The 27014-nt window shown below is 54.3% G+C and overlaps 1 protein-coding gene across 2 annotated transcripts; it reads right to left on the bottom strand.

Moving 5' to 3' along the window:
- Positions 1-81: 81 nt before the first annotated feature.
- On the bottom strand, positions 82-23539 carry WSCD2 (WSC domain containing 2). Of its 2 annotated transcripts, none has more exons than XM_054645785.2 (9): positions 23255-23539; positions 13818-14731; positions 11005-11119; positions 9632-9816; positions 8750-8871; positions 7552-7726; positions 6003-6167; positions 4070-4270; positions 82-1651 (listed from the first exon to the last, which is right to left on the bottom strand). In XM_054645785.2, the coding sequence occupies exons 2-9, from the start codon at positions 14191-14193 to the stop codon at positions 1299-1301; spliced, it is 1692 nt and encodes a 563-aa protein (XP_054501760.2). In that variant the 5' UTR covers positions 14194-14731; positions 23255-23539; the 3' UTR covers positions 82-1298. The 2 variants fall into 2 exon arrangements, with proteins under 2 accessions (XP_054501760.2, XP_077043722.1); XM_077187607.1 differs by lacking the exon at positions 23255-23539 and adding an exon at positions 22435-22589.
- Positions 23540-27014: the final 3475 nt, after the last annotated feature.

Here is a 27014-nt window from a genome sequence, read left to right as displayed (position 1 = left end):
GCTGCTCCCTCTGATCGCAATCCCCCACCTCCTTCAAAAAGAAAAAAACAAGGAGCAGCCCAGCTCTGCTCCACACACACATTAGAAAAATAGATTTTTATTGAAATTCTCCTTTTTTCTCCAGGGGGTTTTCTTCTCTCTTGGAATAGAGACCAAGCAGGGTCTCTGGACTCGACCTGTGCCTGCATTTCTATCGGGATCAAGAGTTAAAAGCCAACTGGTGAATCTCCAACTCTAGAAAAGGCTGCGTACAATATATGGCTTTTGCACCTACATCCAAGGGGTTTTGCGGGTTGGGAGCTTTGGGGAGCTCGTTTGGGACAAAGCCAGGATGGGGAGGGTGGCGTGGGATGAGGGGACAGCCAGGGACCACATGCAGCTGTGCACAAAGCCAGCCGGGAAATGGGCACATTCCCGGTGTGTGGGATCCTTTGGTTTGGCTTTGGGACAGCCCAAAGCTCAGCCCCAGGGTTTGCTCCCCACGGGGGTTGGGTGCAGTGTGGACCCTGCTCCTATTCCCCTAAACTGCTCCTGGCCCCCCAGAAATGCTCCTGAGGGGGTGATCTGGCTCACGGGCTCTGAAACAAGGCCTGGATGAGCTCGTGGGTCCCAGCAGCTCCAGGGAAATCTTCCCCCTCTGGAGCTGCATCCACAAGGAAGGGGAGCTTCCAGCTGGAGCCGCACTGGTGGGGGTCATGGGCCCCCGCAAGGGCTGGAGCAGCAACTTTGCCTGGTGCTGTGGCTGGGGAATTCCAGGGAATCCTCAGGGAGCCACAGGATGGCTCCATGAGCCACCAGGTCTGGGGACATTGCACAGCATGGCCTTGCCATCCCATAACCTCAGGCAGGATCCACAAGAGTGCCACACCCTTGGTCCATCCTCCCTTGGGAAGGCTGAAGATTCCATCCAAGGACAAGTGGAATCCTTGCAGGGCTGGGATTTTGGGGACACCCACCCCAAGGAGCTCAGCTCTGGGTACACCAGAGCCTGAGCAGCTCGATGTCCCCAGGAGAGCATGAGGGGACACAAACATCCCACTGCCCTTCCCAGCAGGGCTGGGGCAGCCAGAACAGGAGCAGGGGACCCTGGGGAAGCAGGGAGGGCACCTGTGTCCCCAGGTTGGCCAAAATAAAAAGCTCAGCAGCGGCTGGGGACCTGCGGCGGCTCATGCAGGGAGTGACCGACAGCTACAGCAGCACATGGAGGGTTAAAAGAGGAGCCACCCACTGGGTGGAATTAGGCAGAATCTGGGAGGACAGAGCCACCCCTGGGCACCATCCCCCCGCTGTGGTCACCATCATCTGGGGTAATAATCCTCAGGGACCCCCGAGAGGTTGCGGAGCTTCAGGGCGGCGTCCACGGTGCGGATGTAGCCGCTGATGGCCTTCCTCATCTCGGCCGTGTAGGGGTCGTACTCCAGCTTCCTCAGCCCCGAGCGCTTGAAGTTGCCATCCTTCTGTCCCTCCACACACAGCAGCCTGTCCTCACAGGCCGTGACACCCAGCAGGGCCACCATCCTCTGCAGCTGCACGAAGAGGTCGCGTTTGAGGTCCTCGAAGTGCACCACCAGCACCTTCTTGCCGTAGCGCAGCCAGTCCAGAGTGTGGGTTGCCCACCACGGGGCATAATTGGCCACGAATTCCGGCCATTCTGGGGGGAAAAAAAAAGGAGAAGGGGATGTGTGTTGGGATTTCAGCCAGTTAGAGAAAATGTCAGAGCCCAGGACATTCCTCTGGCTGCCCTGGAGGACTCGGGACCCTGGCAGGGGGCTTGGAGACCTTGGCATGGAGTCAAAGACACCTGTGCCTTTGATTTTAACCCATGGAAAAAACTACCAGCTTTGTAGGAAGATGTACAAGCCACAGGAATTTGAGTAGAGTGATAGTGAATTTATCACAGATTGAAAAACGTAGAATTTTGGGGGTTTTAGAATAGGGGTTCAGGAGGCAAGATGAAGGAATCTGGGCGTGTTCTGTCTTTCTCCTTCTTCTTCTTAGCCTCCATCTTCTGCTGTAATGGTGGCACTTTTGGATTGCTTTAGAGACAAACTAATATAGGTGATAGGTATTAGAAAATTATAATGGTAAATAATGTACAGGAAGTTTTTAGTATAAAAAATAACACCGGCCTGAAGGTGGTCAGTGTGCCACGGACTGACTTGCTAGACAGACCTCAGCAGGTCAGAACAGGAATGTTACAGAAAACAGAAAATAAACAACTTTGAAAACCACAGCCAAAGAATCCTGACTCCTTCTTTGATCTCAGGGCTGGGAAAAGAGACTTTCTAACACCTCGGGGTCATCTTGACCACAGAGACTCTGAGAAGAAAACGACCCAGATTCCTGAAGAAGAAGGTGCAAAAAAGACACCTAACCCACGCCCAAAATCCTCCATCTTGGCTCCCATATATCACCATATACTAAATCCCCAAATCTAAGTTTTTTCACACACTTCTAACCAACTCCACACCCATAATCCCAGTGCTGTTAATCAATTTTGGAAGCCCCGGGTCAAATGCAGTGTTCTCTTGGGGGTCTGTGCCTTTCGGCACAGAAAGTTTAAAATTCTCAGCAACCAGGGTTCCAACAGATGTGAGTGGATGTTCCCTGTGTCCTCTCCCATCCCTGCTGGAACATCTCAATTAACCTTCTGGCTAATTGATCCTGCCATTCAAATCAGGTGGTGAGAGGGATGATGAGACACCGATAATCAGCCACCTCTCTCCTGGCAGCGCTGCATTAAAGCTCCAGGCATCTCCCTCTTCCTCGTGTCCTCCCCACAAAACCAAGGCCTGATTAACAGCTGGACTGGGTTAAATTCCCCGAGGAATCGTTAACCACAGGATGTGTTCCATTAAACAGATCCAGGACAATTCACCTTGTGTAATCACAGCACATAAAACTTTGCTTTGGAGCCGCTCCAGGGACGTTGTAAAATTAATGCCACGGAACCAAACAGGGGTTTGGCCTCTGCAGGGCTGGGAATGGGCTGGGAGAAATGGGAGAACACCCCCTCAGCACTGGGGGTGAGGCTGGAGAGAGGGCCCGGGGGTTTTTTTCCCAAATTTGCCCCAAAATTAGTTCTTGGGAGAAGAAAATAATTTGGAGAGCTGGGCTGCAGGGAAGGCTGGGAATGGGACCCTCAAGCTCCGTGTTCAGGAGCCTCTCCAGCTGGGAATGGGGTCCCCAGCCATGCAATGGAAAATCTCCATCTTTCCCAGTAGTGGTTAATTAACCTGACAATTAACCCTAATTACTCCACACATCCTCTGGAAAGAATTTGGTGATGTATTTGAAGTGCATCCAAGCAAGGCTGTGCTAGCATGGTCCCCTCTGGATCTCCCTCCCCTCCCAGACACGAAGCCTGGGACAGGCTGGGGAGGGAGTTGGGATTGGGAAGGCTCAGGAGGCTCCCTGTGATGCTGGGATACCAATCCTGGCTCTATCCACAAATGGATGGGGAAAAAAATCAACCAAGAGGCTCTGTGCCACCTCAGTGAGGACAGTGCCAGCCCAGAGACACTGGCTGAGGAAGTGGGTGACACCACACCCTGCTGGTTTTATGGGATGGGGAGAGCAGGGCTGGGCTGTGCCCAGCGCTGTGAGCACATGGAGATAACGAAATCCAGGCACATCCCAGCCACAGCAGCCAAAGCTCCCCTTAAATAAACTCGGAATTAAGGGTAGCAGATGTTCAATCAAGCTAAACATTTTAACTCTTTCCAATGAAGTCAATCCCACAACAGCAATTTGGAAATTGCTGTAATTAAGCAGCCTCTGGCACGCGCCTGTGCGTGGGAAAGGTGGTGGCTGGGGAGCAGCTGGACACATGGAAATAACACCTGGAAACCACAGGGATGGGCTGGGGACAGGAGATGCCCATGCCTGCCTGGTCCTGCTGTCCTGTTCCATCCCTTCCCCTCTTATCCCACCCAACACAGGAACCCACAACCAAGAGGCGACGGTTACACCAAGAAGTGTCCCCAAAAAGGTGACACAGCCCAAAATTTCCCCCATGCACACCCAACTCCTGCTCTGCTGGGCTTTCCCAGAGGGTTCCCTGCCCTACCTTTGCCCTTCCAGTGGGCGTGGGCGGCGAAGCCGATGTGCCCCCCGTACTTGCGGTTGAACTCGGCCATCAGGGCCTTGTAGGGGTTGCGGATGAGGAGGATGGCAGAGTCGAAGGACTCGATCTCCTTCTGCCCGCTCTCGTGGGTCTTGATGCAAATGGTCCTCCCACTCCTCCAGTGGTCCCGCTCGCCCTTGAATCCTGCCCGGATAGAGCTGGGATTAGTGGGAGTAACAGGGAGCTGGGAAAGGGGCTCAGCCTGGGGAAAAGGAGGCTCAGGGGGGACCTTCTGGGTCTGCACAAATCCCTGACAGGAGGGGACAGCCAGGGGGAGTCGGGCTCTGCTCCCAGGGGAAACCAGGCAGGATTAAAGGAAATGGCCTCAGGCTGTGCTGGCGAGGTTTGGATGGGATATAAAAGAAAATATCCCCACCCAAAAGATGATCAATCCCTGGCACAGCTGCCCGGGGCAGTGATGGAGCTCCCATCCCTGCAGGGATTTAAATGCCGTGTGGATGTGGCACCTGGGGACGTGGTGGCCTTGGCAGTGCTGGGGGAACAGTTGGATTCAGCCTCAGAAGGCTTTTCCAACCCAAAGGATCCCAGGGTTCCATGAAAGGGAGCATCACAGGGATATCAGGTTGCAAAATCCAGTTGGATGATGAAAGCAGCTGGGGCGTGAAGGAGGATTTGCATCCCTCTCCCAGATGGAAATCATTTATTTTCCCATGTTATGAGTCTCATAAAATTGATGAGTGGGTGGCTCACAGGAACAGGGGCCTCTCAGGGTGACATCTCCCTGGCCACACTCAGTTCTTGTGCCTGTTCTGAGGGGTCAAGGGCAGATTTAATGGCTATAACCTCCCTGAGCACAGCTGAAACCTCTCCCAGTAATCACAGAATCACAGAATAATGAGGTTGGAAGAGACCTCTAATAAATAAAGAAGGGGAAATCCTTGTGCCTGTGGGGCTGCACATCAGCCCAAGGTGGGGGTGATGCCGTGGGGGGTCCAGAGAGGGGACCCTGCACTGAGCATGGGGCTGAGCCAGCATCAATCCCAGCCCCTGGAATGCACCTGGAGAGGGGGATAAGCTGGAAGGAGCTGTATTCCATCAATTAGAGAGGTGTAATTGGCTCTCAGCAGTGGATAAATCTGCTGGTTGCCTGGATACCTCCTGGCCCCTCCAACAGGGAATGAACACGGAGCCCACGCTCGTGTGGCTCAGCAAAACCCAGCCAAGGCTTTTCCCAGTGCTGCTGCCTTCCCTGGGATGCTGCTGCACCCTGGGGGCTGGGACAGTGCTCCCTCACTGAGCATCTCCCTCCTGCAAGGCTGGATTTGGCAGGAATTGGGAAGGAATGTCAGGAAAATTTAGGGGATTTAGGGAATAGTCTGGGTACAGACCCCACCAACCACATGGCACAGATACAGATCCCAACTCCACCACAGCTGAGCAGGGACGGAGAATTTCCTCTCAAAGCCACAAAAAGTGAAGGAGCGACAGGAGGAACCTTCAAGGTGTCCAGGTGAAACTGTTGTGAGTGGTTCTAAACTGGGGGAGCTGGGAATGGGGTGGGTTATTAGAACCAGAATCCCCAAATGCTTTGGGCTGGAGAGGACCTTACAGCTCCTCTCATTCCGACCTCCTTGGAAAGGGACACCTTCCACTATCCCAGGTTGCTCCAAGCCCTGTCCAGCCTGGCCTTGGGCGCTCCCAGGGATGGAGCAGCCACAGCTTCTCTGGGCTGGTCCCTGCCAGGACCTCCCCACCCTCCCAGGGAGGAATTCCCTCACCAGGACACTCCACCCCAAACCACCCCATGGAGCAGCAGCGCTCACACCCAGCCCTGCTCCGCCCTTCCTGCAGCCCCGGGGATGTCACCAGGACTGTCCCCAGCTGGGGTGGCACCCCAGGAGTGCCCTCCCCTCACCTTTGTTGTACAGGGAGCCATCAAAGTAGTAGCTGCCGGTGTAGAAGCCGGTGGCCAACTCGATCAGGTGCCGGGCCCAGGTGTTCCCAGCTCCAGGGAAACTGGCCAGGGCCACCAACTGCTTGGCACGGCTGGGCAGGAACCTCCTGTCCATGCAGCGGTTGTCTGCAGGGAGACACGCCAGGAATGTGTCATGGAAATCTGCTTGTCCCACTGGGATGTCTGAGGAAACGCCGCCTCTCCCGGGAAAACCTTGGGGAAGGGGCTGGGCCGGGAATAGGGGCCCTGCCTAAGGCTTAGAGGGACATCCCAAAGGGTTCTGGACACCTCAAAGAGTCCCAAACACCCAAAAAGTGCTAAGAGGATTTTTCCCAAGAGTTCTCTGTCATTCCCAGCTCTGTGTGCTTAGGGAAGAGTGACTAACAGGGATTCCTGTGCCAAGAAACGCTCCTGCTTTTTGGATGAATCAATGAACAGCATTTCCAGCACAGCCCCAAACACCAAAGGATTGTGACAAGACTGACCCAAAACCACCAGAATTTAGGTTCTCACTTGCTCCCTTCAGCCCTTTCCTCTCCCAGGAATGGTTTTCCTTTCTCCCAGTGCTTCCCTGGCTCACTGCTCTCTCGGGAATGTTCTGCCTGGTCACAGCCTTTTTCCACCCCACTTTTTTTTCCCTGGAGCTTGTCTGGATAGCAGACTCCCGTGGGATCACAGAGAGGTGGGGAAACCCTGGGAAGGAGGAATCCTGCCAGAGGCAGAATCTGCTGTGCCCTGCAGCTGAGCCAGGCAGCAGCCACAGCTCACCAGGGGAGCGCTGATTTCCCAGGGGAATTAAAACCCGCTCATTTTTAATGGGATCCTCACACTGAGGTTTGTTGGCAAGGATTAGGATGAGTATTGCAATTAGGAAAAATAGTAGGCAAGTGAGGAATTTGGTGATGTAAGGGTTTGAGGCAAATCATGCTGCAAATTGCAGGATAGATCACGATACAAACAGTGCCATAGGGAAGAAGGTGAGTGAGTAGAAGTCTCCCTTCTGTCACAGACACATTTTCTGAAAAATTCTTTCCTTAGGATTTTTTCTCCTGAGAAGCTGAGAGGCCTCAGGAACAAAATGTGAACAATGGTTATCTGCTGCTGTGGAATGCAACAGGTACATCTGGGATTGGTCTCATGTGTTGTTTCTAATTAATGGCCAATCACAGCCCAGCTGGCTTGGACAGAGAGTCCGAGCCACAAGCCTTTGTTATCATTCCTTCTTATTCTATTCTTAGCCAGCCTTCTGATGAAATCCTTTCTTCTATTCTTTTAGTATAGTTTTAATATAATATATATCATAAAATAATAAATCAAGCCTTCTGAAACATGGAGTCAGATCCTCGTCTCTCCCCTCATCCTCGGGCCCCTGTGAACACCGTCACACCCTTCTACTCACTCAAAATTCCCATCATTTTTAACCCGATGGGAATTTTGACCTTTATAATGCATTTTCATCCTCAGAAGGAGAACGAAAATTCTTTTTTTTTTGGGGGGGGGAGAAGCTCACCCTGCACTTGTGTCTGGTAGACCAGCAGGAATTCGGCGGAGCCGCAGCTCTCGAACTCCTCGGCGGCGCATTTGTGGGCGCAGAGCTGCTCGTCCTCGCGCTCGTGCAGCGGGAACAGCGTGCTGGGGAAGCCGCAGCGGCACGTGGTGCCCGCCAGCGCTGCCAGCGGGAATTCCTGCCGGGATGGGCAGAGGGAACGGCGCTGGCACCGCCCCCCAGCCGCGGCAGGGCCTTCGCGCCCCTGCGCCCGCCCTTGCCGGGCAGCGCGGGGTGGTCTGTAGCATCCTTCCAGAACATTCCAGAACATTCCAGCACCCTTCCAGACCATTACAGCATCACTCCAATGCCCTTCCAGACCATTCCAGCATCATTCCAATTCCAACATCCTTCCAGAACATTCCAGAACATTCCAGCACCCTTCCGGACCATTACAGCATCACTCCAATGTCCTACCAGACCATTCCAGCATCATTCCAATTCCAACATCCTTCCAGAACATTCCAGAACATTCCAGCACCCTTCCGGACCATTACAGCATCACTCCAACGTCCTACCAGACCATTCCAGCATCATTTCAATTCACATCCTTCCAGAACATCCCAACATCCTTCCAGACCATTACAGCATCATTCCAATCCCAGCACCATTCCAGACCATTCCAACATTCTTCCAATTCCAGCATCCTTCCAGACAATTCTAGTGTTGTTCTAGCCCATTCCATCCCATTCCAGCCTCCTTCCAGCCCTTTCCAGCATCCTTCCAGTTCCAGCATCATCTGCCTTATTGCCAGCATCCTTCCAACCTATTTCAAGCATCATTCCAGACCATTTCCAGCGTCCTTTCAATCCCAGCATCATTCCAGACCACTTCCAGCATCCTTCCAGCCCACTCAAGCATCCACCCTCCATCAGTTCCCAATCTTTCCCCCCTGCTCAGAGGCACCATGCCCCAGGATGAGACCCCTGGACAGAGCAGGACCCCATGAGGCTCCTTTAAATGTCTCTTCCAACCTAAACTCTAATTCTGGGATGCTCATTCCCAAACTGTCCCAGGTCTGGCTCCACTCCCTCCCGTGGCAGGGACACAAATCCATTTATCCCTTTTTTTTGATAAATGATGTTCCTAAACTGGGTTCAGATCTCCTGGTGTGACTCTGATGATGATGGAAACAAAGAAGAAGAGGAGTTTATCCCAGTACCTTCTCTGTGCAGAAATCCACACATTTATCCACGGACATGTTGAGCATGAGCTGGCTGGCGGGCAGGGCGATGGAGACGTTTTCCGGCCGGCGGAAGCACCCCCGGAATATCGCGCTTCCATCTGGGAGAGAGAGAGACAGAGACAGGCCCCGGTGACACTCCAAAAATGACACTGCTGCCACTCTGTGTGACACGGCATTCCCAACTGCTCCAGTGGCTCCTGGCCCCTCCAGCAGTGCAGTCACAATCAGAGCAAAACCCCAGAGGCAAAGTCAGGGATATTTTATTTTCCTGGCTGTTTTTATCAGCTCCATGATCCCAGGGATGGAGCAGGGGCAGGGCCAGGGAGGAAAGCAGGGCCAGGTTTGGTCAGGCCTGGAATCCCATCCCAGGTCCTTGGAACCCTCAGCCCCTTGTGCATTCCTGGTTGTTGCCATCCTCTTTCCCATTCCTTGGATATGAGGAAAGGTGAGCAGGGAATGTGGGTGATTATAGAGCTGCCTAATTGGGAGCCAAACAAGGGAGCACCCTCAGCCTTGCCTGGAATTCCCACACATCCTTCATCCTGCAGCACACGCAGGAGACACTGACGGTCCTGTTTGGCCATGGGGAAAGAAACCTCCATCCAAAGCCTCCCAAAATTCCCTGAATCCCAGCAGGAGTCCTTGAGGCTCCTCATTCCACCCAACCCCAGCCAGCAGCATTCCCCACAAGGAGATTCCTGATGTTTGCAGCAGCAAAACCACCCCAGGACTCAAGAACCGCTCTCCAAAAACCTCCACGGAGCCACAACCTGGCTCGGGAATGCCAGCATCACCCCTCCAGCACCAAGAGAATTCCCCCCCATCCCAGGGCTGAGCTGGGGCCAGCCCCCAACTTACACCTGCGGGCGGATTCCTGGGCCAGCTCCAGGCGGTAGATGGAGAGCCGGTTGATCCCGCCGCAGGTGTTGCTCCGCTCTCCCTTGCACTCCATGTTGCACTCGGACTCGCTGGCGTTGGATGCCTGGATCTTGTGCCCGCAGTAGCACTCGGCCCCGAATTCCAGCCCCGCGTACAGGTACCCCCTGCCCAGGGGAAACGGGGTCTCAGCACATCCCCCCCGGCTCCAGGGGGGTTGGGAGGAGCATTGCTGCTTTTCTGGGATCAGCAGCGCACCCCGGGGATTCCTTCTTGGGTTAGTGATCCTTTTAGGGCACTTCCAACTGAAAATATCCGATCCTATCCTATCCTATCCTATTCTAACCTACCCTATCCTATCCATTCCATTCCATGGAGCATTCCTGCTTATGGCCAGTGCTGGGATCAGCAGTGCATCCCAGGGATTTGTTTTTGGGCTAATGATCCTTTTAGGGCACTTCCAACTGAAAATATCCTATCCTATCCTATCCTATCCTATCCTATCCTATCCTATCCTATCCTATCCTATCCTATCCATTATTCCATCCCATTCTGCAAGTCTTTCCTATCCTATCCTATCCTATCCTATCCTATCCTATCCTATCCTATCCTATCCTATCCAATATTCCATCCCATTCTGCAATTCTTTCCTATCCTATCCTTATTCTTTCCTAGTCTGTTCTATCCTGTTACTACACTCCATTCTATCTCCTATCCTACCCTATTTTCCTATCATATCCTAATCCATCATATAATATAATATCAGATAATTCCATTCCATTCCATTCCATTCCATTCCATTCCATTCCATTCCATTCCGCATTCCTGCTTATGGCCAGTGCTGGGATCAGCAGTGCCTCCCAGTTAATGGGAGGTTTTTGGGTTAATGATCCTTTAGGGGCACTTGCCACTGAAAATATCCCATCCTATCCTATCCCATCCTATCCTATGAAAGGATTGATGGTATTCATGGAGGTGGTGGAAAAAGATTGATGGAGCTGGTGTGCAGGAATTGAGAGGGACAGTGTGCAGGGATTCATGGAAAGGACTGATGGAGCTGGTGTGCAGGGATTGGGAGGGACAGTGTGCAGGGATTCATGGAGATGGTGGGAAAGGATTGCTGGAGCTGGTGTGCAGGAATTGAGAGGGACAGTGTGCAGGGGTTCATGGAAAGGACTGATGGAGCTGGTGTGCAGGGATTGGGAGGGACAGTGTGCAGGGATTCATGGAAAGGACTGATGGAGCTGGTGTGCAGGGATTGGGAGGGACAGTGTGCAGGGATTCATGGAGATGGCGGGAAAGGATTGCTGGAGATGGGGTGCTGGGATTCATGGAGGCCCTGTCCCTGTCCCCACCTCTCGGCGCAGTTGTCCTGGCAGCGGAACACCGTCATCTTCTTGTAGTCGAAGAAGGACATCCCGCGCAGGGTCCTCTGCCGGGTGTTGTCCTCGTAGCAGCCGATGTACTGGGCTGGGGACACACAGGGGACAGGGTCACACCTCACTGATCCCACCCCTCTTGGTTTTTTTCCTGAATAGGGATGTGCAGCAGCATTCCCTGTTTGTTTGCCTTGGAAACTCTGGGTCCAAACCAGGCAGGGGCACCTTCCACTATCCCAGAGTGCTCCAAGCCCTGTCCAGCCTGGCCTTGGACAGTTTCAGCCACAGCTTCTCTGGGCGCCCTGTGCCGGAGCCTGCCCATCCTCACAGGAAGGAATTTCTTTCACTGTGCCACTCCAATTCCAAGCCACACTCTGGGATAACACTTTTCGCCTCCCCCCTGCTTTCCACACCTCCGTGGGGTCCCTGAGCCACCTCACCCCATCCATGGTGGCACAGACCCCCCCATTCCCAATTATCCCAGCACAGCACAGACCCCAGCAGTGCTGGAGCCACCTTCCCAAGCCAGCCTGGAGGCCAAAGAGGAGGAAGATGGAGAGAAATGTCCCAGGTAACTCCAACTAGCAGAGCCATCACTCCCAGTTATTCCACACAGCATTCCCACAGGGATGAGCAGGTCCTGGCAGGTCAGAGGATTCCAGTGGGTGTGGGATGGCTCCAGACATTTGCACAGATCCAGTGACTGATGTGCATTACCTTCAACCCAGTGCTCCTGACATATGCGTGCTGCCACTTATTGGGAGGCCAGCTGGAATAATTAGGGACAGACAAGGACATGAGAGAAGGGGGAGGGTGGGACTGGCAGTTTGTAGGGAGAGGTGGGCACCTCCAGGAGGAATTTTGGAGCCTGTTGGAAACACAGCTGTGAGCAGACACACACGTCCGCCCAGTGATTGCCATTAAATCCCCCAAGCACCCCATTTTTCCCAGAGCTGGGGATACAGGGATGGCTCCAGCTCCCTGCCTGGGGTGGCTGCTCCCTGCATCCTCATGGAGTTGCTTGGTTGTGTATCACAGGTGGGAATGGGCTGGGCTTGTCAGGAAGGCACCAGAGATGGATGTGGCTGAGGGTTGGGGTCTGTTCCTGCTTCCCTTGGCTTCACTGCCTAAAAATCCACCCTGGCTGGAGGCAGGAGATGCCCCTTCCCACAGGGATTTGCATTCCCATGGGGATGAGGCCATTCCCTGGCAGGCAGGGCTGTTCTCCACCTACATCTTCACCTGACACTGCCGAGAGAGGGAGGAAGAGGAGGAAGAGGGAGCTGCACATCACGCTCTAAACCAGAGCTGATTTTTGGAGCAGAATTCCCTCTGGAATGATTTCATGTGGCAGAGCCTCCACAACCACCTCATTAAGTTGTCCCCACTTAATTACCAACACCATTAAATCCACCTGTTCCTGCCAGATATCCCAGTGCTCCAGAGGAGCAGGGAAGCGAGGGCAGCTCTGCCAGCCACACCAGGAACACCGGGCACGTGAGATTCCTCAAGTGCTGAATTTCTCTCCACACCATCCCACTCAGGAGCAGCCAAGATGCTCCAAGGGGAAAAAAATATTCCCAGAGCAGCTGGGAGCAGATAAACCCAGGAATCCCAGGCCCAGCATCCCATCCCTGCTGGCAGAGCTGGATGAGGTTAATCTTGGAGCACCTGGCACATATGGCCTGGGACACGGGCACTGCTTGGGGTCCTTATAGGGACAGACAGCCTGGGCTCAGGGACCATCTGCTGAGGCTGCACTGAAGTCAGTTTGCATTAAGAGAGAGACCAAAACACCCCAGAGACCCCTCAGAGCGGGGTCACAATGGGGGAACCCCTTCAGCTCCTTTTAGCAGGACAAAATCCTGTGAGCAGCACTTTTCCTTTGGCTTCCATGCCTGGACCATGCATCATTCCTGGAATGAACAAACCACGTCCTGCTGGAGGAGGAGGAGGAGGAGGAGGAGGAGGAGGAGGAGCCCTCCATGCCCTGGGAGCAGCCCAGGTTGGGGGGATCAAGCCTGGACCCCTGGGAAAGCCCCATTTTGCTGTGGGTTTGGGGTTTCCTGCTGGAGTCCAGCCACCCAAATCCCACAGAATGCACAGCTGTGGCTGCCTTCAGGATAAGTAAATGCCATTTTAAAAATCAATGGGAATCATTCCATTTTCTTATCTTTGATCATTAATAATGAATCCACTTGACAAGACCCCAGCCAGGCAGGGATCTCCTGGCTCCAGGGGCCACAGCCCAGCCCTGTCTGCACTTCCATGGGAATCACAGCCAGCCCCTGCCTCGACACAACACCCACACAAACCTGGACTTTGGGTTGATTCAGGCCAACAGAATGAAAACTGAATTTGGCCCCTGGCAGAGCCAAAGGGTGGGAGGAAGATGGGGCACAGCTGCCACCCCCAAAATCGCCTGTAACAGCAAGGGGGGGCTCAGAGCTCGGTGATGCACCAGGGGGAAAGAGTGAAGATGGAAAAATAAAAGCACATTATTGGCACTTGGGGAGGGAGGAGAGGAATGAGGGAGGGAGAAGATCCTTCTGGAAATATTCTCTGGACTGATGTTCTCCAGAGTGGGATGCTGCTCCCCAGAGCATCCCCGTGGGATGGGGGAAGAAAACCTCGGTGCTCCAGCAGCGCGTGCATGTGGTTTATAAATTAATAAATAAACAAATAAATAATTACACATTTCCTTGGGGGGGAATTGTGGTCCTGTCTAGCCCAGACACCACTTCCCCAACTCGTGATGCCCCCATGGAGAGGCAGAAGCAGGGACCCACCTCTGTCCTCCTCCTTCTCGCGGCCGCTCCTGCCCCGGAGCGCCCGGCTCCGGGGGCCGCCGCTATCCCGGGATTTTCCCCTGTCCGACGGCTCCTTGGAGGTGCTTTTGAACCAGGGCCCGTGTCGTCGGCCCCCCGCCGGCATCGTGGCCGCCGCCTTGAAGCCGCGGCTGAGCTGCATCACCCCCAGGTAGGGCAGCCCCGGCCCCTCGGCGGCCGCGGGGCTGCGAGGGCTCCCCGGCACCGTGGGCTCCCCGGAGAAACCGGAGTGCAGGAAAACCAAGCTCCCCGCCGCCAGGTACAGAGCCAGCAGAGTGAAGAAACGCACGGGTTTGCGCCGAAAATACCGCTGGAGTTTCAGCAAAAGCTTGGCCATAGCGTCTTCATCCCTTCCCCGGCAGCCGGCGCCGCGGGGAAGCTGCTCTGCGGCTCCGGGGATGCTCCGAGGATGGGATTATCCCGCCTGGCCTGGAGGTGAATCCCGGCGAACAAACGGGGTGAGGGCTGCGGGGCGAGGTCGTGCAAAGCCGTTGCCCGACCCTAAAAAAGTCTTGGAGTGCTGGGGAAGGTGGATTTTGAGTCCCCGCGTGGTGGCCGGGGTGTTCCAGCGCTGGCTGTCACCTCCAGCCCCGGGTTATTCTCCTGCCCGGCTGTGCCCCGGCGACTGCGCTGATGGAGGGATCATGTTAAGGAAATCGAGGTTTGGAGGTGATTTGAAAGCCGATCAGCTGCCGCAGCTCCTCGCTCCCGGCGGCACCGGCCCCGTCAGGCATCGCTGGAATGGGAACGGCCCCGCTGCCCTTTCAGACAAAGAATGGAAGGTGCCTGGACGCGCCTGGAGCCTGGAATGCTGCCTGGGAGCCTTTGTGTAAGGAAACCTCTTTCAGCTCACTCCCAGGGCAAGAAATCTCCACCTGCAAGTCAAAGAGAGAGAGAGGCGCACTCAGGAGAGCGTCCCGGGACACGGGAGGATGGTGGCCCTGTCCCTCCAGGCCGTGAGGAAGGCCACCTGTGGTCTTCATCACCTTCCAGCCCCGAGGAGGGGCAGTCCCACCTCTGCCAGGTGGGTAACTGGGTGCAGTGGGAGCGGTGCTGGTGGGGTGAGCCCCAATCCCAGAGCCTGCACGTCTCTGCCTTGTCGTGCAGGAGAGGTGCTCCAGGCTGGCTCTGGGACAGGGAAAATTTCCAGTTTCACACAATTTCACCCCCAGGAGGATGAGCTGTGCACACACACACACATTGCACCCCGAGATCCAAACATCTCTGCAGCAGCAGAGCCCAAGTGAAATCCATGCATGGGCAGTGCATGGGTATCCCAGTCAATATTCCAGCATCCCACAGGGGCAGGAGCACGATGTTGCTGGGTGTCCCTCCAGCTCCTCATGTCCCCAGGGACTGGAGATTGCCATGACATCCTCTATCTTCCATCCAGGAGCATCCCCTGGTGGCATTCCCACCCTGCCACCAGGATGGTGCTGTCCCAGGAGCACCAGGACCATCCCTGGTGGCCCTTGGCACGGGAAGGGCGGAGATGGGACAGTCCCCTCCAGCCCCACCAGGATGGATTTCCCTATAAATCCAGCTGGATTTCTCTCCTTCCAACCCCCCCAGCTATGGAAGATTTGCTCCAGCCTTTCCTGGGAAAATGCCACGTGGGAAATGCCCCTGCTGACACATCCGAGTGCCCAGGGTGTGCTGCCTGTCACGGTCTCCTCTTATTTTAGGAAAGGAGACGGAAATAAATGGAAAGACAAAGTGCCATTAGTTTAATGGCCTCTATGTTCCTGCCATCTGTCTTCAGTTGATTAAATAAAAAATATTGGTGGAACATATGGCATGAATTATACATCAATATTTTAATTTGGTTTCCCAGAGTGGTTATTCAGATACCTCCGGCTCTGCCACGGGAATTTTGTGGAGCTCAGGGCTGGAGAGGCTGGGGCAGAGCAGTGGAAGGGCACAGCCCCTAACCAGCCCTCCCCAACACAGCTGGAGTAAAGGCTGAGTAACCTCGGAGTAGCAGCAGTTTGGGTTTTCCATGGATGTGGCACCACCATGGTCATGCTGGCAGAGCAGCCCCCCGCCCGGTGGTCCCGGGGGTGTTTGGCTGCTCCCCTGCACTCCCTGACCAGGAATTCTGGCTCTCCCTTATCCAGAACAAATCCTCCTTCCCGGGGTTGCGATGGGAGCTGGGTTCGGGGTGGTTTGGGGAGCAAAGGGAGCGTCCCCAGGGCTGTCCCTGCTCCCCAGTGTCCCCAGTGCCACCTCCCCTCCTCCCCTCCCTGGGCGCTGCCAGGCTCTGGCACAGAATATAAAGAAGGGGCTTAAATTACTCTCATTAAGCCATCTGGAGCTCATCCTTCTCCATCATGAACTGCGGAGTCACAGGTCAATTACTGCGCATTTGCATATATTCCATTAATGCTTCTGCTAATTGTCTGGAGCAGATAATGGGCTCGGCTCCGGGCTCCCGGGGGCGGCAGGGGGGGCCGGCACCAGTGCTCCCAGTACGGACACCAGCGCTCCCAGTATCAGCTGGGACGGGCGGTATCGGGAGCTGAGGGATGCAGGAACCACCGAGAGCACCATTCCCTGCATCCCAGCAGCGCTCTCTGGGCTTTAAGGATGGATCCACCCCGTGCAGCAGCGCTGGGGTGAAGGAGTGGCCACCCTTGGTCCCCACCGCCACCGCCACGGTGTCCCCAGGGGTCCCATCCTGTCCCCGAGCCCGCTGTGCTCGGTGCCAGCGCAGCCCGCGGCGTGGCCGGGGGACAGTGGTGACACACTTTGCCATCCAAGCTAATGAAGCAAACGGGGACAGTCCCCAGCCAGCGCAATGCAGCGGCCTCAGCCTGGCCTCCCCGCGGCTGCTTGGATGGAAAACTGCTGGGGCAGCAGGGAACAGAGGGAATTATCCAGCAGGGAATTACCTGCCAGCCCTCGCTCAGGTACGACCCGCTGTGATCCAGCCCCCTGCAGCATCCCAGGGGAGGGATCCAGCCCTGGGAGCTGCAGCGTTGGGAAAATCCGCCCCCGGCTGGCAGTGCCAGGGTTGGGGAATCCCTCCCTGCCCCTCCAGAGCCAAAGCTCAGCGGTTTCCCAGGATGTGGGGCCAGCTGGGACCGGGGAATGGTTCCCTGCCTACATCCATCACCACACTCCCACCCGGAGCCAAAATCCTCATCCACCAATGGGACACCCGGCTCTGCCTCAGCATAATCCCACCAGGAGCCAAAATCCTCATCCATCAATGAGACACCCAGCTCTGCCTCAGCATAATCCCACCAGGAGCCAAAATCCTCATCCATCAATGGGACACCCGGCTCTGCCTCAGCATAATCCCACCAGGAGCCAAAATCCTCATCCCAGCCCCGGGATACCCGGCTCAGCATCACTCCACACCCAACCCACCTCCCCGAGCGGTGTCAGCTGTCCCCAGGGTGAGGAAATCCTCGATAATTTGCCAGCTTTACCCAGGTTTATCCATCCCTCTGTGCCTGGAGAAGTGGGAACAGGTCCGGGAGCAGCGGGAGCGGGATGAGTGAAGGGCCCATCAATTATGGATTTGGGGCTTGTCTTCAAATTGCTCTGCAATTATTGAGCCCCAAGGTTCAGGCGCCACCTCCCAAACACCCTCACGTGGCTCCCCCCCGGCCGGGAGAACAAAGGGCCCATTAAAACCAGCAAATTAACCACCACCAGAATTCCATTAGGAGGAGAAGGCCACGGGAATATCCAATTTCACCCCCTCATTAACATTTCTTATCACAGGGACGGGGAGAGAATAGGGCTGGCAAGCAGAGGGGCGGTGACATCAGCGGGGTGACCCCACGGGAGGGCTGTGACGCAGGGCCTGACCTCAGTCCCACGCCACAGGACGTGGGGACAGCAGGTTCTGCACCCCTCTGGGCACCCTGGGAATGCTGGAATGCCTCTGCCAAGCCTGGAATTGCAGGGAAGGACACAGGGGATGGGGTAAAAGAGCCCAATCCACGGGGTGCAGGATTTGTGGGACACAGGGCATGGAGGTTCCCTGGACATGCTGTCACTAAAAGCCACCGACCTGGGTGCAGGGACCACCAGAAATCCCCGTGTGCCTCCATCCCAGAGCAGCTCCTGCAGCTCCACATCCTCCCCAGCACCAAACAGGGACACCAGCACAAACCCCCAGTGACACTGGGCACCCTGGGCACTGCCATCCCTCAAAGCCTCCATGCCCCAGTGCCAGCCTGGAATTGCTGCCCAGGCGGAGTTTGGGCAGCCCAAATTCCAGGTGGAGCTGCGCATCCTCTTTTCCAGCCCCGTGGAAATGGATTTTCACCCTTTTCCACCTGTTAAGGAAGCAGCAAATGAGATGCATGGGGCTGAATTTAAACCCCATTGTGGCTGGGAATGAAGCTGAGATAAACCAGGGTTATCCCATCCCAGCAGGGCAGACCTGGAGCATCCAGAACCTTCCAGTGCCTCTCCCAGGGGCCAGCCGAGCACAGGGAGCTGTCAGTCGCCCTCAAACGAAAGCCAAGTTTATTTGTTCAGCTTCTCTCTGCCTTCATTTTGCTGAGAAATGGATTCGTGCCTCCTCTACGCTGGGGAAGCCTTAAAAGCAGCTGAGTCAGCAGCTTCCAGACTCATCCCAGGAAGCTGCACTGGGATCAGATCCTCATCCTCAAGGGTGAGACACTTCCCAGGCCTGGGCTTCCCTGTGGAGCCACTAAATCCCCTCCACAGGCCAAACCAGCCAGAGATGCAAAGGAAAAACCTCTCCTTAGGGAATTATTGGCTCAGTTTGAAGATCCAGGGCAGGATTTGCCCATCTGCTGGTGGGTTTTTGTGGGGGATTTCCATTTTGTGGGGTTTGCAAATCCTCCTCCTTGCTGGGAATCCACGGAGGAGTTTGGACTGGAATTAAGGAGATGGTTTTGCTTATGGATGAAAACTGATTTTGAAATATTCTGGAGATTTATTGGTGGCCTCAGCACTTTCCCAGGGCATGAGGCACCGAGATCCAGAGGGATCCAGATCCAGGATCCATTTGGGGGTTGCCCCAGACTAATTGATTAAGGTCTAAAAGGCTCCTCTGAAATGAGGTCGTGCTAATTGCACAAGCTCCTCTCAGTGCTCCCTGTGCTCTCCAGAGGACAGAGCCCACAGGGCACCAGCCCCGTTTCTGCCAGGGCTGAGCTATAAATAAACCCAGGAACATCAGGATGGATCCTGCCCTGGCTTGTTCCAATCACTGGACAGAGCTGCACGAGCCCAGGGCCTGCAGCCTGGCCCAGAAAGGCAATTTTGCTTAATCAAGTTATTTAAGGAAGCTTAACCCCATTTTTAATTATGACATTGAGCTGCCTGGCATTGCAAATTCCCAGACCTCGACCTAAGGGATGCTGGTTCCTGCCCAAGGGATGCTGATCCCCACCCTGAGGATGCTGGTTCCTGCCCAAGGGATGCTGATCCCCACCCTGAGGATGCTGATTCCTGCCCAAGGGATGCTGATCCCCACCCTGAGGATGCTGATTCCTGCCCAAGGGATGCTGATCCCCACCCTGAGGATGCTGATTCCTGCCCAAGGGATGCCGATTCCTGCCCAAACCCCACATCCATGGGCTGGCACGGGATGGGATCACCATGATGGTGGTGGGAATTTGCTCTAGGACAGGTGAGAGACTCCCAAAACCAATCCCAGCTGGGATGAGGAGGCTGCTCCAGCCCCCAGAAGCAAAGAAATGTTGTTCCCTCCAGGCCACTAATTCCCAGGTAATCCCATCTCCACGGCTCTGCTCCTTTCCCTGGGTATTCTCCTCCACAATGGCCCAAGTGGAGCTGAAAATGGGGAGTTTTTACTTCACATTCTGCTCCTCCACCCACAATTCCATCAAAGCCAGTTCCAGGTTCTTGGAGGCTGAATTCCCCTCACAAGTGTGAAAAGCAGCTCATAAAGAAAAATGGTTTAAGTCATGAATCATTTAAAAAGCACCCGGCACTGCCGAAGGCAGGGAAGGAAATAGGGGAGGAAATCGCCGTGGATTGCAGAGACTGGGGCAGGGAGAGGGGCCAGGGAATGTGGGATGATGGAAATGAGGTGGCACAGCAGGGATCCAGCTGTGGGACTCGCTGTTCCCCTCCCAGCATCGTTATGATTTTCATTAATTAATTAATCTGCAGCAACCCCGGGGGTGTGGGTGATCCAGTTCTCTCCAGCAGCATTATCCCATCTGCCCCGGGTGTTTGGGGTGGGGCTGTGGAAGGAGCAGGAAACTCCCTCCTTTGGGATCAGGGTCATTAAATTTGGGCGCAGGATCCCAACCTTCCCCCAGCACATCCCTGCCAGCTTCCAGCATCCCTCCCTGGGCATTCCTGCTGCCGGCACCAGCCCCATCCCTGCATCCAAGGCTGAGAAACCTCCACTTCCCCGTTAATTCCCTATTTTTGGGTGACACACACGGTGGTGTTTGGGAGAGGCCACCCCAGACTGCGGGGTCTCAGCGACACCCAGGGATGCTCCCAGACTCCCTCTCCCATTCCTTCCCACCCTCCCGACACTCAAGCCCTTGGAAAAGGTGATGTAATTCCTTCGGAGGACGCTGAGTGTCTGTGTCAGGCTTTAACCTAAGCAGTTTTCATGTCTCGCGTTCGGGGGGGTTTCATGCCCAGCCTGCAAAATCCAGGCACGGTTTTCAATCAGGCTTGGGGAGCCGGGATGTGCATCCCAGGGAGGGAGCCGGGAGGAGGAGGAGGAGGAGGGGGGCGGGAGGAAGGCCGGGGCTGTTCCCCAGGGAAGCACAGCTGGATCCCAGCCAGCTGCTGGCTCAGCAAAGCTCCCCCCAGACGGAGCTGCCTGAATCCCGGAGGAGCAGGAGGTTTAGGACACACAGGATGGACTTTTCCAGAGGCAGCGCCGGGGCTGGAGCCACCCCCGGGGGATGCACGGCCCTCCCTGCGCTGCTCATCCTCCCCAAATCTCTGCCCACTCCATCCATGGTTGCCTGCACGTCCCTGTGGCTGTGGGGAAGCATTCCTGAGCTGCAGCTGCCAGCACATCCCGAGCTGACAGCTTCTGATTCCAGGGAAAGCCGGGATGCTGCTGTTTCCCTCCTTGTGCTTAACGAGGAGGAACAGCAGAAGCCAAAGGGTTTCATCCCGAGGTTTGGAGCACCGGAGCCCAGTCCTGGCTCCAGGATTCATGGGGAGGTGATGAGAAACACCAAAAGGAGATTGTCCCAAGGGAAATCCAGGTGCACCCAGCTGGACATGCCTAAATCCCATCCCTGTGGGATCCATGGGGACCATCGGGGGGGATTTGGGAAGTGACCCCTCGTGGGTGCAGCTCAGCCCCACAAAAACCTCTTCCCATGGGAGCACCCAGCACATCCAGCCCAGGATGCAGCCCCCAAGGGCTGCCCAGGTAGGGAAGAGCAGAATCCAATCTCCCCACAAATCCCACGCTCAGGTCTGCTCCATGGAGATTCGCCTCAGCCCTCGTTAATCTGGGATTACAGCAGCACTGGGGCAATTAACTAACGAGCTTTTCCAGCAGCAGACAATGCCTTGCACAGCCCACAGACATTAATGGAGTGAGAAGGAGGATTTCGTGCAACACTTCCCTCAAAACCTCCTTCCCCAGGAGAGCTGATTCCTTTCTTTCCCCTCATCCAGGGAGGGATCTGCCATTCCCATGGATGCTGCAGGCTCATCCCTCAGCCTGGGGCAGATCCTCCTGTCCCACACTCCTTCCCCAGCCCCAGGAGGGGCTCCTGGCTCCAGAGAGAGCCAACACATTGGGAGGGACAAATTCCCATCCCAGAGCTGCCTGTCCTGCTCAGTGGGTCCCTGCTGGTCCAAGGGGGGTGGGAAAAGCAGAGATTTTTCCCAGGATCTGGACTGAGCTGGGGATGGTGTTGAACGCTCCTGGATCCTGCCTCAGCCATGGGAATTGTGACTCTGGGTGGGAGCCTGGAGCTGCTGAGGCTTGGCCCAGCTGCCCATGGGGAAAAGATCCCCCAGGAAGAATGAAGCTTTTATCTGGGAGGAAAAATCCATCCCCAAATCCCCTTGGGGAATCAGGGGTTCCCATCTGCCAGGATCTCAAACATCAAGGACCCTAAAGGACAGGGACATTCACATGGATGAGCCCCACTGGACCCAGGCACCTGCAGCCCTGATGCTGCAGCTGGACTTGGGTCTTTCAGCACCAGGATTTGGGAAAGGCATCCCAAAAACCAGAGCAAAACTCCCTGGGGAATTCCCCTTGGGCCTAATACCTGCTAATAATATGTGGAATATTATGATGTAATGTATATAAAAACCATGGTAGGGGCTAATAGTATAGAAAATAGAATAATAAATATAAAACCATAGTGTCTGCTAATAGTATATTAAATAGATGTAATATAATCTGTACAAAACCACAATAATTGCTAGTAATATCTATAATATAATAATATACACTAAAAAACCTAACAAATGCTAACAAATCCTGTCTTGGAGGAGCCCCTGGAGCTCAACAGCTTTGGATGTTCCAAAGGAGAGCTCTTTGCCAAGGCCAGGGAAGGGACAGCCCCTCATGAAGGATAATTCCCAGCTAAATTCCCAGAGGAAGGAAGGATACAGCACTCACCAGATGAGCAGGTGCAGTGGGCCAGGGCCAGGCAGGGTAGGGGCACCCCGGGGCTGTAATTCCCAGGGCCAGGCTGGGATTCCCAGCTCTGGATTGCCAGGAAAGTTTCTTTAATCCTGCCTTGACGGAGGCCGGGGTTTACAGGGCTCAGCTCAAGGTTACCTTCACGCCGCTCTGCAACTGCCTCTGCTCTCCCTGCTCATCTTTATGTTAAATTATTCCCCCAAGTTGCCAGCATGGATGTGGGAAGAGGAAAATAAACAGGGGAGAGGCTTCTGGCAGGATTACGTTCCCTTATGTTCCTTATTTCCCCGGCGGAGATGTTCCTGCACAAAGTCTGGGAAGGAGGATGAGGATGAGGATGAGGAGAGCTCTCTCCTGCCTGGCTCCCTCAGCGAAGCAAAACCCTTCCCAAACCAGCGGAAACCAGCGAAAAATCCCTGCCGGGATGAGGCGGGAGCCATCAACTCCCGCAGAGCCGGGGGGGGACCCGGTGCCCCCCAAGTTCCCGCAGCCGCCGCCGCCGCTTCCCAGGCGCAATTCCCGGCGGGCCGGGCTCCTGCCGACCCCCGCTCGCGGAGCTCCCTGGTCCTTTTTAAAAAATTTTATTTTGCGCAGGGGATCTGGGGAGTGGGGGTGGTGTTGTTTGTTTTCTCCTCTTATTTTTTTCGGTTGTTAATTTGGGCTTTTTTTTTTCTTTTTTTTCTTTTTTTTTTATCCCTTAACCCCGGTTTCAATGCTCTCCCCGCACCGGCAGCTCCTCTGCCCCCTCCCCCGAGCCCTTTTTCCTCCCCCGCCTCCTCCTCCTCCTCCTCCTCACCGTCCCCGGGCCCTGCTCCCGGCCGCCGCCGCCGCCGCTCCATCCCTCGCTCCATCCATCCCTCGCTGCCTCCATCCGGGAGCGGCGGGGCCGGGGGGGCTCCGGGCGCTGCCCGCGGCCCGGCCCCGCTGCCGGGGGGGCTCTGACGGTGCCGGTACCGCCCGGGGGAGGTTCCGGTGCTGCCGGTGCCGGCCGAGGAGAGCCCAGCCCGGCCCGGCGGCTGCCGCTCGGCTCTGCCCGCAGCCGCTGCCGGGCGCCGCTTCTTAACGTCTCCATCCAGCGGCTCCGCTCCCTCCGCCGGCTGCCGGCCTTAACCCCTTCCCTCCCGCCGCCCCGGTGGGACATATATATATATATATATTTTAATTTTTTTTTAGTTTATTTCTTGTTTTCGCTGTTTTTCAGGGATGCGGCAGTGCCGGGAAGCAGCTCTCGGGTGGCCCCGGCCGCGCTGCTGCGCCCAAAGCGAGGGATGCTGAGGACCCCCGGGAATCCGGGTCCATGCTCCCGGCACCCGGGACCGGCCCGAGGATTATTGAATGGAGGCAGCAAGGATTAAACCTACATTTAAAATATAAATAAATAAAAAAATATATAGATAAACGCGTTCATTCCATATATAGCTACATATATAAATGTAAATACATTTATATGTGTATATATTTATTATAAAGTATATATTATAAAATACATATTATTATAAAGTATATATTTATTACTGATATATAATCAATAAATAACATATAAAATAGAAATAATATATCAATATATTTATTCTAAATAAATATATATTTATTTATATATAGTATTTATACTAAATATATATAGCTACATATAGAAATGTAAATACATTGTATGTAAATACATTGTAATACATATTGTAATACATATATGTATATATATTGTAAAATATATATTATAATATATATATAATTATAAAGTATATATTTATTGTTTATATATAAATAATAAATAATATATATAAAATAGAAATAATGTATTAATATATTTATTCTAAATAAATATATAATAGCTAAATATATCAAAATAAATAGACATGTAAATATATCTGTGGGTATATTTGTTTGCATATGTGGATTTTTTTTTTTTTTTTTTTTTGGCGCTGTCAGATCAATTAAAAATTAATTCCAAAACTTCCCGAGCCTGGGAATAAAAAAATTGCGACTCAAAAGGGATTAACTTGAGCGGGAATTTTTTCCCCACCCCTTTTATTGCCAACTTTAATCGCTGGGAGGGATTTTAGGGGGTGCTGGTGGCAGCTGGGACCCGCATCCCCTCCCGGGTGCTGGCTCTGCTGTGATCCCAATCCATCAGAATTCCCAGCGGCTGGACCGCGGTGCTCGTTTCCATAGGAAAGCAGGCTGGGAATGCTCAGGGAATGCTCAGGGAATGCTGCCTCAGAGCCAGCCTGGGAGTGAGGAGCTGGTTTGTGCTATTTCAATCCTCCCGGGATTGTGTTCCCTCCCTCCGGCTAAACTCTGGGAATTGAGGGAATGGGGGGAGATGCGGCCTCCCACGGGCTGGGCCGTGGATCCCATTGCCCAAGGGCTTTACAAACTCGCCCATATCCCCCCAAACCCAGCGATTCGTCCTTGTATTTTCTAAAAACAGGGATACCCCTTCCCTCCTCAGCTCCCCAGGGGGTGTTGGCAACTCCAGATGCAATTCCAGATCCCTCTCCTGATGGGATCACCATCTGTTGGAATAAAGTTTGGCTTCCCAGGACCCTCCTGGGACAGCAAATCTATTTTCCTTATGGACCGTGGTGCAATGGAAGCGATTCCCAATCCCTGCTCCCAGTGATGCTGCGCCAGAAGGACCCAATCCCGCGGGGTTTTCAGGGTTTTTTTAATCCCAAAAACATCGAGGTTATTGACGAGGGACTTTTGACATTGGCCTGAAGTGTCCCCAGATAAATCCCTACGTCAGGGACGCTGGGTTTTGAGCCAAAAGTGATTGTGGAGGTTCCTGGCGCCAGCCTTATCCAGGGAAATGCAGCCAGTGGCTCCCAGTGCCCAGCACCAGGGTGGATTTCACTGGAAAAGGGCAAATTCTGGGTCCCCACCCCTGTGGGGACACTGGAGTGACAGTCCCCTCCTCTCCACCCCTGCATCCCTCATTTATGGGCATTTAAAAGCCTCCTAATTACCTGAGGGCTCAGGAAAAAGAGGATGCAGTGCATTTTAATATTGAAAAAGCTGCATCCAATCTCATTTGGAGGATTAGGAAGTGCCAGCACACACACACACACACACACAATTAAAAAAAAAAGCTGGGAACAGGATGGGCTGGAAAGATCCTCAGCAGAAAGGTCAGAATCTCCAATTTAAATGGGATGCCTGGTGCTGTTGTGCTCTGCTCCATAACGAGCAGGGGTGTGGGAAAACTAATTTGGGACTGAAGCCACATTTGGGGCCTTTTGGGAGTGGAAATTCAACTTTATTTTTCAGCTGGGGAGTGCAGGGCACAGCTGAAAGGGAGTTTCTCTCCTGCTGTCTCTGCTATTCCCGTGGCAGATGCTGGAGCAGCATCCCAGAGCTTTTCCAGAGGTTTTGCCTCCTTCCCGAGGATGAGGCTGTGCTTGTGCTTCCAGGTCTGGGTTATCAGTGAGGTGACATCCAGGGAAGGGCAGGATAAGGGCCCTTATTTCATTTCCTGATGGATTCATATCCCTGGTGACCTCCCAGGGTGTTCCTCTGCAGGTGGAAAATGTCCCTGCCATCCCCAGGCTGGGGAGCTGGGCTGAGTTATCAGGGATTAAAAGTCAATTTATCGGCTGATTAAAAGTCAATAATTAGCTAATCTTGCGCTCTCGGTGCCTCTGCTCCACCTGGAGCCGTGTGGGGCAGGAAGGGGAATAAGGAATCAGGAAAGTTGTGGAATAAGGGGCTCCTGCTGCCCTTTCCTGCTCTTCCTTTCCACATTCATTTTCCAGCCACACAGCCTGGGCAGGAACGAGCTGGAATCACCGAGAAGGGGCTGAGCAGAGTTTCCCCGATGGGTTTGAACTGACTTTTAGGGACAAATTTTGGGATTTGGAGGCAGGAGATGCATGCAAGGAAAGGACGGGGCAGCCCCTGGCAGTGGCGGGGGAATTTTGGGAAGCCTCTCTTTGGAATGGGAATCCAACACCCCCTGATCCCCCTGGAGCTGCTGAAGGCTTTTCCTCGGTTCTGGTGTTCCCCGGCTCCCCCGGGGAGCAGCCACGGTTCCCTGGGAATTCCTGAGCCTCTCCCGGAGGGCCCGCACCTCTCCCGCCCTGATTTTCCTTAATTAACTCATTAGGATGCCAGGGACAGCGATGTCCCCGGGGGGGCAGCGCCTCTCCCCGCTCAGCCAGTGATGGATGTCCAATTCCTGCTGCCTGCAATCCCAAAAAACGCCCCGGGGCTGCAAATCCGGGGTCATTCTAGGGTAAAAAAGAGGGGGAAAAATAGGAATTGGGATGATGTAATGCTCAGGCTTTTGTGGATGCTCACGGAGCCGGGGGTTTGGGCACGGAGCTCTGGAGTCTTGGTGTTGGTTTTGTGATTATTTGGAGTGGGGGGAATTAATAAAAAACCAAACAAGAAAGAGGCAACCGTGTGGATTAGAGCTGGAAAGAAGAGGATTAAGGGATTGAAGGGGAAAGAAGTGCTTGGAATGCAGATGGAGGGGATATTTCCCCTTTCAGCCACCGTGCCTCTGGGAAAAGGGGGGAAAAAAAAAGGTTTTGATAAGCTCTTTAAAAAATTCATGA

The sequence above is a fragment of the Agelaius phoeniceus genome, chromosome 18, assembly GCF_051311805.1.
Source record: "Agelaius phoeniceus isolate bAgePho1 chromosome 18, bAgePho1.hap1, whole genome shotgun sequence".
Classification (NCBI taxonomy): Eukaryota; Metazoa; Chordata; class Aves; order Passeriformes; family Icteridae; genus Agelaius; species Agelaius phoeniceus.
The sequence above is the reverse complement of the archived record's forward strand: the minus strand, read 5'-3'. Positions and strand labels throughout refer to the sequence as shown.